The sequence below is a fragment of the Dufourea novaeangliae genome, unplaced genomic scaffold (genome assembly GCF_001272555.1).
Source record: "Dufourea novaeangliae isolate 0120121106 unplaced genomic scaffold, ASM127255v1 scaffold18, whole genome shotgun sequence".
Classification (NCBI taxonomy): domain Eukaryota; kingdom Metazoa; phylum Arthropoda; class Insecta; order Hymenoptera; family Halictidae; genus Dufourea; species Dufourea novaeangliae.
Genome location: NW_015373888.1, coordinates 141,685 through 155,644, shown reverse-complemented (window position 1 = coordinate 155,644; position 13,960 = coordinate 141,685). Strand labels below are relative to the sequence as shown.

The following is a 13,960-nucleotide window of genomic DNA, read 5'->3' as shown; positions in this document are numbered from 1 at the left end:
GCGTAACATTTTTCTGTTCTTTTGTTATAAACTGTATTCGCATATGAAATTCGAGGTACATATTCCGTATCATCGTCAGATTCCGAATCTATTGTTGTTGGTGACCACACTTGTGACTGAATATTTCTTTTCGTAGATATATTATACTCTTCGTCAGCACTTTCAAAGTCATCGCTCTCAGATGTTGCCATGTTAATTTCGCGTGAACAGTAAAATTTGTATTTTGAAATTAAAAATAGCTGGCGACAACATACAGTTCCAATACAACCATCAAATTATATTGCAGTTATATCACAATCTCTCGTAAAAGAGTTATGCACTGATACAACCTTTAGTGAACACTTGTTCATACGTATCAAATTCTACGTCACATACTGTATGTATGCACAATGAGGTGTATACATATGTGACGTTCGTTCACATACCTTTCTGGACAGATATTTTAGATACTTCATAAACTATGTAAATGTCGTGAATTCGAGAGTGGATTGCGCATGCGAAAAGAAAAATTAAGCAAAATTTAAGCATTGTACTTTTTTAGTTGGTTTAAATTTCATACGGAAGTTATAAATATGTTTCACTATTTGTTCAATGTTTGCAAAAAATTATAAAAATACTAAATAAAAGCATATTTTCACTAATTATGTGAAGGAAATAATTACAACTTTAGTATGAAAAACTGACGGAATTTTTTTATCATAACATATATGTCATCCGTATTGAATAGACATAATTGAAAATAATTCAATATAAAATCAAATTTTGATTGTGCATAATTATGAATCAGTTAGATCGAAAGATAATACATAATTAACCGTTTCATTCTCGTATGTATTTATATGACTACGTATTTAAAATTACGAACGACATCGTTATTGTCATTTGATATATCGTGTCGTATAATTGTTAAAACACAATTCCTATTAATCTTATGTAGATTATTCCAGTGTGTATCTTGATGCTATTGATGCATATTTAGGAACTCTCGGTCAAGGAATGGTCTATTTATCATCTGTCATTTGTTTTCGTTACGGATCAGCGATGAGTTATTGTAAATACAGTAAGAAGTTGCAAAATTATAACTGTCAAATGGATTTACCGATCAAAGGTAGGAAACAAAATTTTTATTATATGTAATAACTTCTCAACGTAAATTATTCTACATGGTGGCATTAAAGAAATACGCAACCATATGTTAACAGTGAGAAGTAAAGGCAGTTACACAATACAAAATTGAATACTGCTTTTTACTTTTAAATGAGTAATTAAAGGTCCATGAACATAGACAAAATCATAAAATAATATAATAAGCATCAATATTCTATATGCACTAATAAGAGTAATAGAATATTATCCAGAATGTATAAAAGAAGGAAAAAATATGCATAACATTTTTTGGACAATAAAATTCGAAAGGTGCAATGTGAAATTGTTATAGAGTACACATAATGTCTTAGGTAAAGAAAAGAAATTATTTTCTAAAATTCCATTTAAAAGCCTGAACATTTATGTAACTAGATAAAGTAAATGGACACATATCTTTCATGTTGGTTTTTTTAACGAAATGTTTAGAATAAATCATATTCCATTTATGAACCAATATTTTATCTATATATTGCGGTTTATACATAAAATTCAATGGAATCCAAATTTTATGTAATTACATGGAGATCTTATTATTCCCCGATGTCGCCAAATGGATACGAATGAGAAAAGTTATTTAACGCTTTCCAAATGTCACGAGTGCTTTCACAAATCACTTATTTGACCAAGTAATATGCACAAAAATGTGAAAAGATATTTCTTCTTTTGCAGTTGTTAAATAATATGGGAATCGATGGGGATAAGATACAGAAGGAATTTCACAATTCAAATTCGGCAGCGGACAATTATCAAAGACGGAAAGAAAAGAGGAAGCAACACACGCAGTCATACTAGAGATTCGTATTCGTATGATACATTCCCGAAGGGGCACCGACGGATTACCATCAGTTTATCTATTCGTCCCGGATGTTCAACGGTCTCGAGTGCACCTGCGTTTGGAAGTTGTACGGTGGCGCCGTCAGTGCAACGTAACGGAAAATATGCGAAACCATCGAAAGAGCATCGCGTTCGTTTGTTCCCGTCGCTGTTCGTACACAGCGGTCAGAGACACGAGAGCTATTGCCGTGCGGAGGGGGCGATTCGTGAGAAAGAGGAAGGAGGGTACGAAGCTGAGAGGGGATTACGTTCGGTTCTCATCGCTGTACGCGTTGAGGCGAAGAGGAAGAGAGAGTGAGCGAGAAGCATTGCCAAGCGCACACGGTATGAACGTCCAGTGGCATGTTTCAAACACTCAAAATGCTTGTAGTTGGCGCGAGGTTGTAGTATCGTCGAAACGAGAGAGTAGCCTGTCCGTATTCTTGGCACCGACGGACTTGACATAGTGTGCAGTTTTTCAGTCAATACGGTCTACGGGGGGAACGAAGCAAAAGTGGCTTGTGGTAACCGTAACAGTGTTCTATTGTGCAAGTAAAAGCGGAGTGAAATAGTGTGCGGCGGGAACGCGAGGTAAATTCTGACATTTCTCGAAAGAAACGTCGCCGCGCTCGTTCGCGGGTGCCTGTTGCACAACCGATGGGAATTTTAGTGCGAGAAGGAAAAGGGAGCACGGTGAAATGTGTTCGACGGTACCGGCATTAGCGTGCACTTCTTAAAGCGGGTCGCAGACGGAGATATGCATTCCTCTTGCGAGAAACGACGATGTGATTCGCAGACAGACTGGAACATTCTTTCGATATCTCTTTTTGAAAAGTGTTCAATGAGATGCGACACCGGACCGTATTCACGAGTGTTGTTGCCTGTGTATGCCGGCACGGTGCTGTAAGTATTTTTTAAAACGGTATTATACCATCTATTAAATGGTGTGGAATGAACAATAAATATGTAAAAGTAGTCGATGCTGAGGAATGGTGGTAGAAACAAGTCATCGAACGTGTGATATAAAATCAAGGTCTTGAGAAACGGGAGGCAAGAATGTAAATGGAAGTGAACCAAAAGTGACACGGCAGTAGGGGTGAAAGTGTATTTCATATCGAATTCGGTTCTTTTTTTTTTAATTGTGGTGTACGGAAAGTAACGTAAAGGCTATGTTATTTGCATAATATTTTTCGTAATTGCAACAGTGATCAGTGCTAGATCAAGAAGAAAGTGTTACGATAATGTAACGGCCATCGATACGCGCTCTCGTACAAATGTGGGACCACGGTACAGTCTCAAGGCAAGATACCAACAGTGGACTTTTCTTCAACGGCCAGCTATGTTAACGGTGGAATTCCGCTCGAGAGGAATCTGAAGGCGGGGACTCTGACGTCACTCCGCTCATGATAATGAGGTATTCATGATGGCGGAGTAGCGCGCGCTCGCGCGCGTGTGTGTATGCTGTGTGTGAGACAGAAAGATAGAGAGAGAGAGAGAGAGAGAGAGAGAGAGATTTTATACGGTGAGGGACAAAATTATTCGTACAGCAAGAATGTCGGAATAAAAGTAGCTGTCTTCTATATTATGAATCATATTCAGACATGTGTACTTGTATATCATACACGTATATAAATATTTGTAATGACTAACATACGATACTATATCTTGGAATGCAGTTAAATAATACTGAAAACCCCCTTTTATCTCGAAATTCTTACTATACGAATTATTTCAGTTCTTCGCTGTACACGTACATACATAATACATACGTTGTATATATGTAATGAATAATATATATTATTTATTACGTACACTGCATGCGTATATCATATAATATGTACGTATGCCGCGTGTACGTGTATGGGTGTAATCAGTGACGTGAAATACATCCCTTCTATTTCCATTCCACTGTACACGTCAATGTGTATTGCTATTGCGTTCCTTCTCTTTCACCACTCGACCATCCTCTTTATCTCTCCCGGGACGTCTGTCTTTCTCTCTCTTCTATCAATACAGTGTGTATGCGGCACGAGTAACGTGTGTGCTCGTGCGCACAGATGTGTGCCCCGTTGACTGCTCGGTGATAGAAAATTTTGGATGGATTTAGAGCGCAGTGAAATATGCCAAGGAGACGGAATGGGGAGATACCGCTTCCGGACGGGTGGGACGTCGCGCAAGACTTCGATGGAAAAGTGTACTTCATCGATCACAATACAAGAAAAACAACGTGGATCGATCCAAGAGACAGGTATGCCACTTTAATACACGCTACCTACCGTGGTGTTTTGTTGTGCATGCGTGCACGTGCTTACCCTGAGGACTGTGCTAGCCAATGCGCGTTTTACACCGACTGACACTATCGGCCATTTAAAATATCATAGCATTTCGCGGATTAACGCGGCGGTTACCGCGATAAAATCCGTGCTGTTGGTCGACAAGGAACGTAGAAGTCGGAACGCGAAATATTTCTGACGTTACATTACCCTCGTGTGAGCGCCCCTTTAGCTCCTCGAGTGTGTATACCTACTACGTGTATGCGTATATTCATACACCGAGGACTCGCCGCGCCCGCATTCCAGTCGCCAGGGCCGCTGCGCTGTCGGTGAAAAACTCGAGATATCTGGTGATCAGGGTCGCGCGTAAACAGAATTATTATTTGTTTTAAATCTTTACTCATGCATCTTAAAAATATAGTTTTTTTTCTGTTCACGCCTTACCTAATAACGTACTACAATGAAAAAATAAATAGAATATCAAACGTCAATTGATCACTTCCTTAGAAAACCTTTCTTTTATTTCATTGATACTAAGGTGTCTAATTGATATTAAACTAACAATCTCTTTTACACATATACCATCTACAAATCTAATATATTACGATTTTAAAATTATGCATTAACGCGTGAACAAATGTACGCGTTATTATGTATTAAAAGACTGGTAGAAATTTTGGTACAGCTAGGAATTTAATTGTTAAAAAATGCAAACATTTTTAAACTAGGTACGATTGAAATTATCAAATATTTCAGCGATAAAATCTGCAGATACCGTTGAATCATCGTAATCTCGAATCAGGAGACGAAATGTAAAAGTTGCTTGCATGTTCACCGGTCCACGTGTCCATATTGTCTAGATTAGCGTCTACGTATTGGTAGTAGAGACCGTAATGTAAGTGAACCATCTTACGGGGCTAACCGGCGTACCGTAATACCGTCATACATACATGCAACCGACCGGTACCTAAAAATAGACTGTTAGAAGGGTGTTTTCGATTTTGATATCGCGTCAAGATGTATCGTTCCGTATGTTCTCCATTTCTTTTTTGCTTTTGCCATATATATTATAAACATTGGTTAGATACTTCGAAATGTAATTTTATGCTTATAAATTACATAGTAATTTTTTGCAATATATTAAATAAATTAAATATATTAAATAGATTTCTTTTGAACTTTTGTCATTCTGTCCATCCATGACAAAATGGAGACTTGTGAGGCAAGAAACATTGATTGAATTATCAGAGGGATAAATGAAGGTCACATTATGTTTCAGATTTGACTATAAATGAAGTAGGAGACTTGAGAAAAGTAACTTTGAGTACTGCTACCATTTAAATACCATTGTAATCATTTTGAACGTTTAAGGACAAATAGTGAAGGGGATTAATATGTATTCCGTTGAAACTTTCATGTACTTTAGGTGTCAGACACGTGATTGACATGCGCTCCGTTTTTATTTAAATTATTCCTCCAGTGATGCAGACACAAATTACTTCATCTGTATTTCCTTCTTTTTGTTTCTGTACAAATTTCACAAACGAGTAAGTTATTATCTGAAAATTGAAAAACTTAATTTTTTTTTGTGTTACTATCAGGGCTCTTTCATATATTAGGGAATGCAAGTAAAATATTCGAGCGGTACTCCTTTCAAACAGTTTTACTACTGCAGTTGTACGCATTGCAATGCATGGCATCTGCTCGCCATCTGTATTTAAGAAAACTCTCTCTCTTCAATCCTGCTTCATTTTTTTCTCGCTTTTTTCGTTTCGACAAATATCCAGTACATTTCTAGCTTTATATGTATAGGGTGTCCAGACTTTTTCTATCAAACGGTGACCACCGTATTGTCGAAGTGAAAGTGAAAAAAATATTATTTTCCCTTAACACATTTTTTTGGACTAATTTCGAAAGACTAGAGGTACATAGAAATTTTTAGAGTTCATTAAACTATCTAGGAATAAAATAAATGTTCATTATCAGTCTTTTTCTACTTTATTTCAATTCACTTGTAATCAAACACATGGATACTCAAACTCTTTATTTTCTATTGCACGAGAACGTCAGACCCCTACTGTTTTACTTATTAATACTATAAACTGAATTATAGAATTGAAATCGATCCGTTAACCAAAGAAGACGAGTCAGGTCGTCGTTCATATTTCACCGTATCTTCTGAGGAGTCCTTGTTTTTTTTCCGTTTACTTATTTAATAGTTACTACATGGAACTGTATAGTACTATCATTATCAGTAAAAATTCGTATAAACATGCTTGTTACGATAGCGGTCACAATCTATAGCGTGTCAGAATTGAGAAAACATCGTGGGCCAATAAAAGAACGGAAATTTCTTATTACAACCACTCGCACATCTTTATTCGATAAACAAGACTTTTAACTTTTCAGGTCTCGTTCCCGAACGAGACAATAAAAGTGTATCGGAGTCGTCGTTTCATCTTTATTTTAAAATAAAATCGTGTAAAACTTCTTGAGTTTGAAAACTGCAAAGGGTTAATTGTGATAAAATATTATGGGTCAAAATTAATTCCGTTCAGTCGATAAAAACTATGAAACTCCGTATGCGTCTTATGGGTACGGCTTTTTCTCCTTGAAGTGTTAAGCAAGGTCCACACGCGCGTACGTAATCTCGTGGCGTAACTTTATCGTGAAGAAAAAAGAACTGAACATCAGAATGTTCGCAACGCGTCTGTGTGTTCTAACTTGTGTCAATTGGTATTTTTGTCGTCATATCGAAACAACGTGACGCAGAACTCGAGCAAAGAATTGTATTTGTTCCGTTCGTTTGTTGTGATCATACGAAGTACGCAATGTTTAATTTGTGAGAAAAAAAGCTTCAAAAATTAGGCACTCAACGCTACGCGGAGACATGAATTCGGAATTGATAACGCACGTTTTTTCAGTTAAAGAAACAGAAATAAAAAATTACGTTTGTGATCCGATAGGATGAATTATAAAGAAATTATTCTGTTTGACCTTTTCACTTCAAGTGCACACAGGTCGTGGAATGTCGATCTAGGTTAGCGTATACGATATTAAAACCGTCAGTTTAAAATACTTCTGGATGTGCGACACATGAAGGTATTCGTCAGATATTCTTTTAAATTTATGTACCTATATTAGAAATTGGAAAATATTGTTTTGCACTTTACATGTATATGTGCGTCTTTACACTCTGTTATAACCGTTTAATCGTCTTGTAGGGTGCTATGGCTTCTTAATATTTCATAAAAACTGTATTACCCCATAGGCTAGGGACTATACATTAGTGGATCGGATGGAACCTTCTCACGAGCTGTAGTTTGAGAATCTTTTACTTTCTTTAACAGTATCTGAATTCTGTGATTAATGGATACATAAAAAATTTTTTCGCAAATTCACAGTTCTAGACTCGACTTTTTTTCGTCAATAAGTACTCATTTTTTATGAAGATATTTTATATTTAACTTTTATCATTTCAAAAGCTAGGGTAGCGAAGGAGGTTAAGTGCTAGGTTTTTAAACTACTGTATCGATGGTTCGAATCCTGGAAAATTAATTTTTTTTCTTTAAATATACGTTTCTTTTTTTCAATTTTGTATGGTTTGTTAAATTTTTGTCTTTTTCTATATCTTTTTAAGTTATTTATTATATTTACACATAAAATACATATAAATACTATTAGATTGCATTGAAATTGTTGCTTCAATGCGATTTTCAGGTTAGAGAATGCTATAACATCAAGCGTAATACTAAAACTGTAACGAAACTGTAGAGCCTTCTGACCGTGAGATAGAAAAACGCACTCGATGGGTAGGTCTATTCTATACTTCGTCTGTGTTTGCAGTTTGTTACACGTATCATCCATCCACTCCCCGCATTCTTCGCGAGTGGTTATGTTAAAGCTGCGTACGGCATGCCACTCGACTTGCTTCCTCGCTATGTATATAATAAAACAAATTCGAGGTAAATCCACCAGTCGATGTGAATCTTTAGATACTGCTAGGCAATCGTGGCATCTATAGGTATACAAAATTTCGTATTACTGTCGCATTGTATTTTATTGCAATATGCAGGAAATTTTTAGAAAGAAAAAAAGAAACGTGGATGAAAAAGTCGTTGACGAACTGAGGAATGAATTCGTTATAATTATGTTGGTCATAAATTATTTCGGTCGCAGTATGGCAACAGATCACTTCAAGGTACGATATTCGAGTCAGTTGAAGAGACTCTTAACCTTTTCATTACGAGAGGTTCAAATCTATCCTATGTACTCATTATAGTGAATCGCGAAAGAACAGCGACTACACTGTTAAAATGTTATGTATTATAGCCTAGAAGCAACATTCTTTTGGTTATTCTTATTCATAGTAAAAATTGTTTGTTCTTTTCTTATACTGCTTTAATGAATTATCTGTTTTGAATTCTCAACAATGGCGGCATGTCTGTCGTCACGTGATTGACCTCTTATTGGTCCATTCTGTGACGAACAGGACCGTATCTATTTACAATCAGTACGAAGCGTCTTTTCTCCATTTTTCCAAATAAAACGACATAGCCAAATGCACTTGTACCTTCGAATGTCTTCTTTCGTTTCTCGTTAATAGTACAATAATTAAAATGTTTAAAAGGCCGACTTTAATTGCGAAATGAATAGGTTATCCTTTTGCAGAGAACACGCAAATGTCGCGTTGTCCCTGAAAGTCACGTGATTTTCGTTGCGGCAGTGTCCTGTCTTTACGTTGAACAGTCAGTACGGTCACCACTTTTCCTACTAGAACGGGCGTCGAATTTTGAATATTTATAGTGGCTATGGGAATATTATTTGTAGTGACTTTTCGCAAAGTGATTGTATAAGACAAAACACCTCTATACCTATACTTTTCTACAAAGTATCTCAAGATACATCAGATGGCTACTAACGGTAAGCAGATTCGTTTGCTTACTGTGTGAAACAAACGATCAATTATTCCAGTGTTGTCATAGTGAACGATAATTATAATAATAATAGGTATACTCTGTCACGCTGAAAGGTTTATACTTGTGATTAAAATTGCCATACAAGCGTAGTATTTTTTAGTCAGCTGCGTCGTAGTTAAAGGTTAGTTAACCTTCATGCGTCAATACCTTGTGCCAATTTTGGCACACTTTTTCCTAAGAAATGATGTTATTCTGCCATGTGTAGGTAACTGTAGATTAATTTTGTTACTACTGTCAATTTGTTACCGAGAGATAAATTAAGTTGGGAAAATGGGGGACGGAAGAGAGGTTAAGTTGGCACTCGCTCCGACTTAAAATCTATGTTTTATATTATTCGTGTTTGTAACTGAAACGACGAAAAATAAGTACAAAACGAACAATTGTACCGAGTAGATCGTAGCGAGACACCTTTTAGCACGACCAAAATCCGACTCGTCGTTGATTGACCCGAGGGATACTCGTGTCGAGCGAGACATACATACACGAGCGGCAGGTGTCCACGCGCGGGGCAGTTTCGCGGTTGCGTGCTCTGTCGCAATTTTACGCGCGGTGTGGACTCACCTTTATAATACATACCGCGTGACCGGCTACGTCCATTCTTTCAACTCGGTCGACGATCCTCTCTCGCGTTATCTGTCGAAAGTAAACATTCCGAGTCACGGGTCTCGAGTGACCCGACCGTTCTCAGGAGAGGGTTAATTAAGCATTTACGAGTTTATATTTGTACGGAACGTGTGTAAAGTGTTTAAGACCTAACCTAGAGAGAATTAACATATCTACTGTGTAGGTATATAATTTTTTTCGTAAGAATATTAATAATTGTGATTAATAGATTGAAGATTAATTTCAACGTAAAACACGTAGCTGACTAGATACATTGGGAATTTTCAGTCTCTCTTCCGTGTAAATATATCTTTCCGCGAAACTTCTTTTACGAGGACACAATTTCACAGAATCGGATAGTGGTTCTTTTGAATCGATCCGAACCTGAAAATAGCATCCAAGATTACCTGGGAAGTCCAAGTCTATTGATTTGGAAGCGATTTCTCTGTATTCTGAAACGACAGTAACGAATCATGTATACCATCATTTTTGTTTCCTTAAGAATAATCAGGTTGACAATATTTGTCAGTATAAAAAGCATTCTATTTAAGAAATGAAAATGTTTTTTAGATAAACTGTTGCAACTTAAAAATGTCAATATATGGCACTAATGTTAAAATAATCCATGTAATAACTTTACTTGCTATAGAAGTTGTAATTATGAAACTAAATATTTCATAAAAATTACTGTATCTCAAAAGTATTGGTTAATGGCGCGAATTTTAAAGTAGAGTTATGAAAGATACTGATATTTCTATGTGACTTTCAGGAAATGAAAATGAAGTAGAAATTTATTTTTTCTGTTAAGGGGTTTAGCCCTTTCGATGTTTATGTCGAGTATACTTGTCATTAAACAAAAAAAGTTACATTTGCAATTTACATAAAATAAAAAAACATATTCGTAATTTGAACACATTTTAGAATACTGTAGGACAAAAAAAGAAGATAATCACTTTAAAAAAAAGAATATGCAGCAGTATATGTACGAGGGCTGTTTAATAAGACAGTGACTTTTTGTTGACAATGGATGGCATTCAAGCCGCAAGAGTAATTTTGTCATTTTGTTAGAATTTATTTCAATATTATAGCAAATGCATTTACTCTGTTTTTGTCAAGTAAACTCGTCATAGCTTCAAAATAATTAAGCACATAAGTGCACGTTTTCAAGATGAAATAAAACACTTAAAGGGTTGAGGAAGAAACCACCCTTTCTGTCCGAAGCGTCCTTTTTACACATTCGCTTGTAACTTGTGAACTTCGAAAAATATCGCAAAAGAAGTTTAGATAAATTTTATATCAGTTTGAATTGTCCATGTATAAATAAAAAGAAATTGTTAACAAAATTATTTTCAAAAAACAATTTCGAAAGAATTTGAATTAAGATAAAGGGGGTTGTTTATTTCAAGTCAGACCTTTGTTCTAATCGTCTTTTTTCTATAAAAGATGTTTCACACTATTAATGGTTAAGATGTTTGAAAAATAAAATGAAAATCATAAATCTTCTTATGTCTCGCACACTCGCGAATGCTGTGAATGTATAAAATCCGTAGTGTTCAGCGTCCAATGGTGTTAAATTATTGCCGTATAGGACACTCGTATTACATTTCATACGAGCGAGAATAATAACAATGGAGACTCGGAACGGGCGTGATACATATTGCGTGTATAGTACGCGCGCGCGATCAAACCCCGTGGCACGAATTACGAGGCATGGGTGATCCCAAACTTGGAAATTCGATGCATTCCTAGGCCGTGACACAGCCCCGTACAGAGAACGAAGGCAAACAGAGATTCCTGCGAGCCGAGCGCCATATTTTTATTCTCGGAACTTCAATCACCAGACGTGGCGAGATCTGTGGTTGTTCGGAATCTATATTTGCCGGCGATAGTTTCTATATACATTCTAGATTACGTAAAAAAACTAGGAATTGTACATAAATTTTGGTTTATTTTATTATAGGTTTTAGTCACTTTCGTTAATCCTCTGTTACGACGTTTAGCTTTGTCGCAATATATTTAGTTAAACGCATAAAATCTGTAGCCTAGCAATTACAAATTACTCTGTTTCCAATAAAATATCATCGCTGTAGGATTTACAAATAATTACGATTGTTTCTGCAGCTGATTTTCCTTTTGTAGAGCAAGAAAAGATGGACACATCCGAGGCTCCATCTTCAGATAAATGAAACATTTATTTTAATAACCAAGAACTCTGCACATTCATACCTACATAATTTTTATTAACGAAAAAATTCTATGACACAATTGAACTGACTTATGCACCGATCTAATGTTACGATTACTAGTAACCTATTTTTCATTTTCTGAACAAAATCGTAGAATTTGTAATTGTATTTTTAGCTTAACAAAGTGTATAACAGAGAAACAGCATATCTTTGCTTAACTTTGTTCGCTTATAAATTAGTCTGTAGAAATGTGAGTCTGCATAAATTCGAAGTCTATCGGTAAATCAATGAATCTCCATTATCTGCTCGATTTAGGAACGTTGTCGAGGCGGTATTATTAGCTCGTAGGATATATAGCCGCAACTTTGTTCTCTGTTTGGTGTGATATTATTGACAATTTTGAAAATTGAGTGCGTGATTTAACGACGGTGGAAAGTATGTAAAGGTTGACGATAACGATACAGCGAGGCAGTAAACCCAGCGGGGTCATAAACAGAAGCAAGTTTGAGGTTCGGTTCGAGGCGATTGACAAAGCCCGGCAGTAAAGAACTGTTACCCCGTCCACATTGTTATTTCACTTTAATATGTTACGATCAAACAAATATTACATGGTATAATCGGGCGAGAAATAGATATATCAACGGGTTCCATGCTGGACCCCTTTTACGCGAACTTTCCATTCACGCCACGTGTACCGAAAACGTGTTACACGTTGCGCAGCTTGATAAATGTGACATAATTATTCGTCTTTCAATTGGAAATTTCTGTATTACAAAAGTGGACATTCAAAGCATAAAATTGCACAGAAGAAAACGAAACAATTAAGTTTTTCGTAAAATTAAACAAATTGAACAATACCAAATATGGTATGTATAATAAAACAAAACACATCGAAGAAACTGTAGCTTATTATAAAACAAATCAAATGTACATTAAATGAAGGGGGTAGCAGTAACATCACAATGTTTTCAATCGTTGATGCGACTACGCCACATAATAGTCCAGAATCAAAAAGTATAGTAGCTCGTATGGTCAACAACAAATTTCTTCTATTCTCTAAAACACTCACATTAATTGATTATTAACCATGGAAAATTTGTACCGTACATTATTGTTCTCTTCGGACACTTTCGTATCATCGATCTCACTCAAAAATCGAAAAAAATAGTTCTAGAGTTAACAAGTGGTAACGTTTTTGAAGAGGATTCCTGGATTTCATAAAAATTTGTTCATTTATCCAATTCCAGTTACGTAAAATTTATAAGTTCCAAAACAAGTAAACGAATGAATACGTAAGTGAATAATGGGAAAACCTTGAAATGTGACTTGAAGCCAGAATGCAATATGAATCAGCTTGACAAGTATATGAAGTATTATTATATACGGTGATTTTCAGTCCTGTCAACCTCGAATAGTAGTGTTACAGCCCGGCCAGGTAAAAGTACGCGAAAACGTGAGCGATATCGGCGACGTGCACGAGTTCAGTAATGCCCATGTAATGCCCTTGGGTCAAAGCCAGGTAGTCGAAGAGGGACACCTACGCGATATGTGTGCCCACGCATAGGCGCTTGTTTGCTCTCGTAGTCGACGTTACATTCAGGGCCGTGTGTGTGTGTGTCTCATTTAGTAGTCGCGAAACAAATAATCGCACACACCTGCCTTCTACTAATCGCCCTTTCGCGGGATTGAATGATTTCCTTTTTTTTTTTCTGTGGACGCTCGTAAAATACTCGCCAGTGAATAACTATAATAACACGGTGAGATATGGAAATTATTACACTTATCGTAAGTGTATACAAGGTGGACTACAAAACAGTTTAGATTATTTTACTGCTAGCTGTTCGACCGAAAATTGTTTTGCATGCTTAAAGAGTTACATACCTTTGAGCTGTTAAATAAGAGGGAAAATAAAAAATTTTGTATATGCAGAATTATTGTTTATTAAGAATTCAACATGTAC

General features: G+C 36.1%; 1 protein-coding gene across 1 annotated transcript in view; it reads left to right on the top strand.

The window, feature by feature from the left end:
- The first annotated feature begins 3,050 nt into the window (after positions 1-3,050).
- LOC107185554 (protein kibra) overlaps positions 3,051-13,960 on the top strand; it is a 55,913-nt gene continuing 45,003 nt past the window's right edge. Inside the window, exons 1-2 of the mRNA XM_015573260.1 lie at positions 3,051-3,373; positions 4,067-4,207. Of these exons, the coding sequence (XP_015428746.1) occupies positions 4,080-4,207 (128 nt within the window). The 5' untranslated portion in view covers positions 3,051-3,373; positions 4,067-4,079. The remainder of the gene's footprint in view (positions 3,374-4,066; positions 4,208-13,960) is intronic.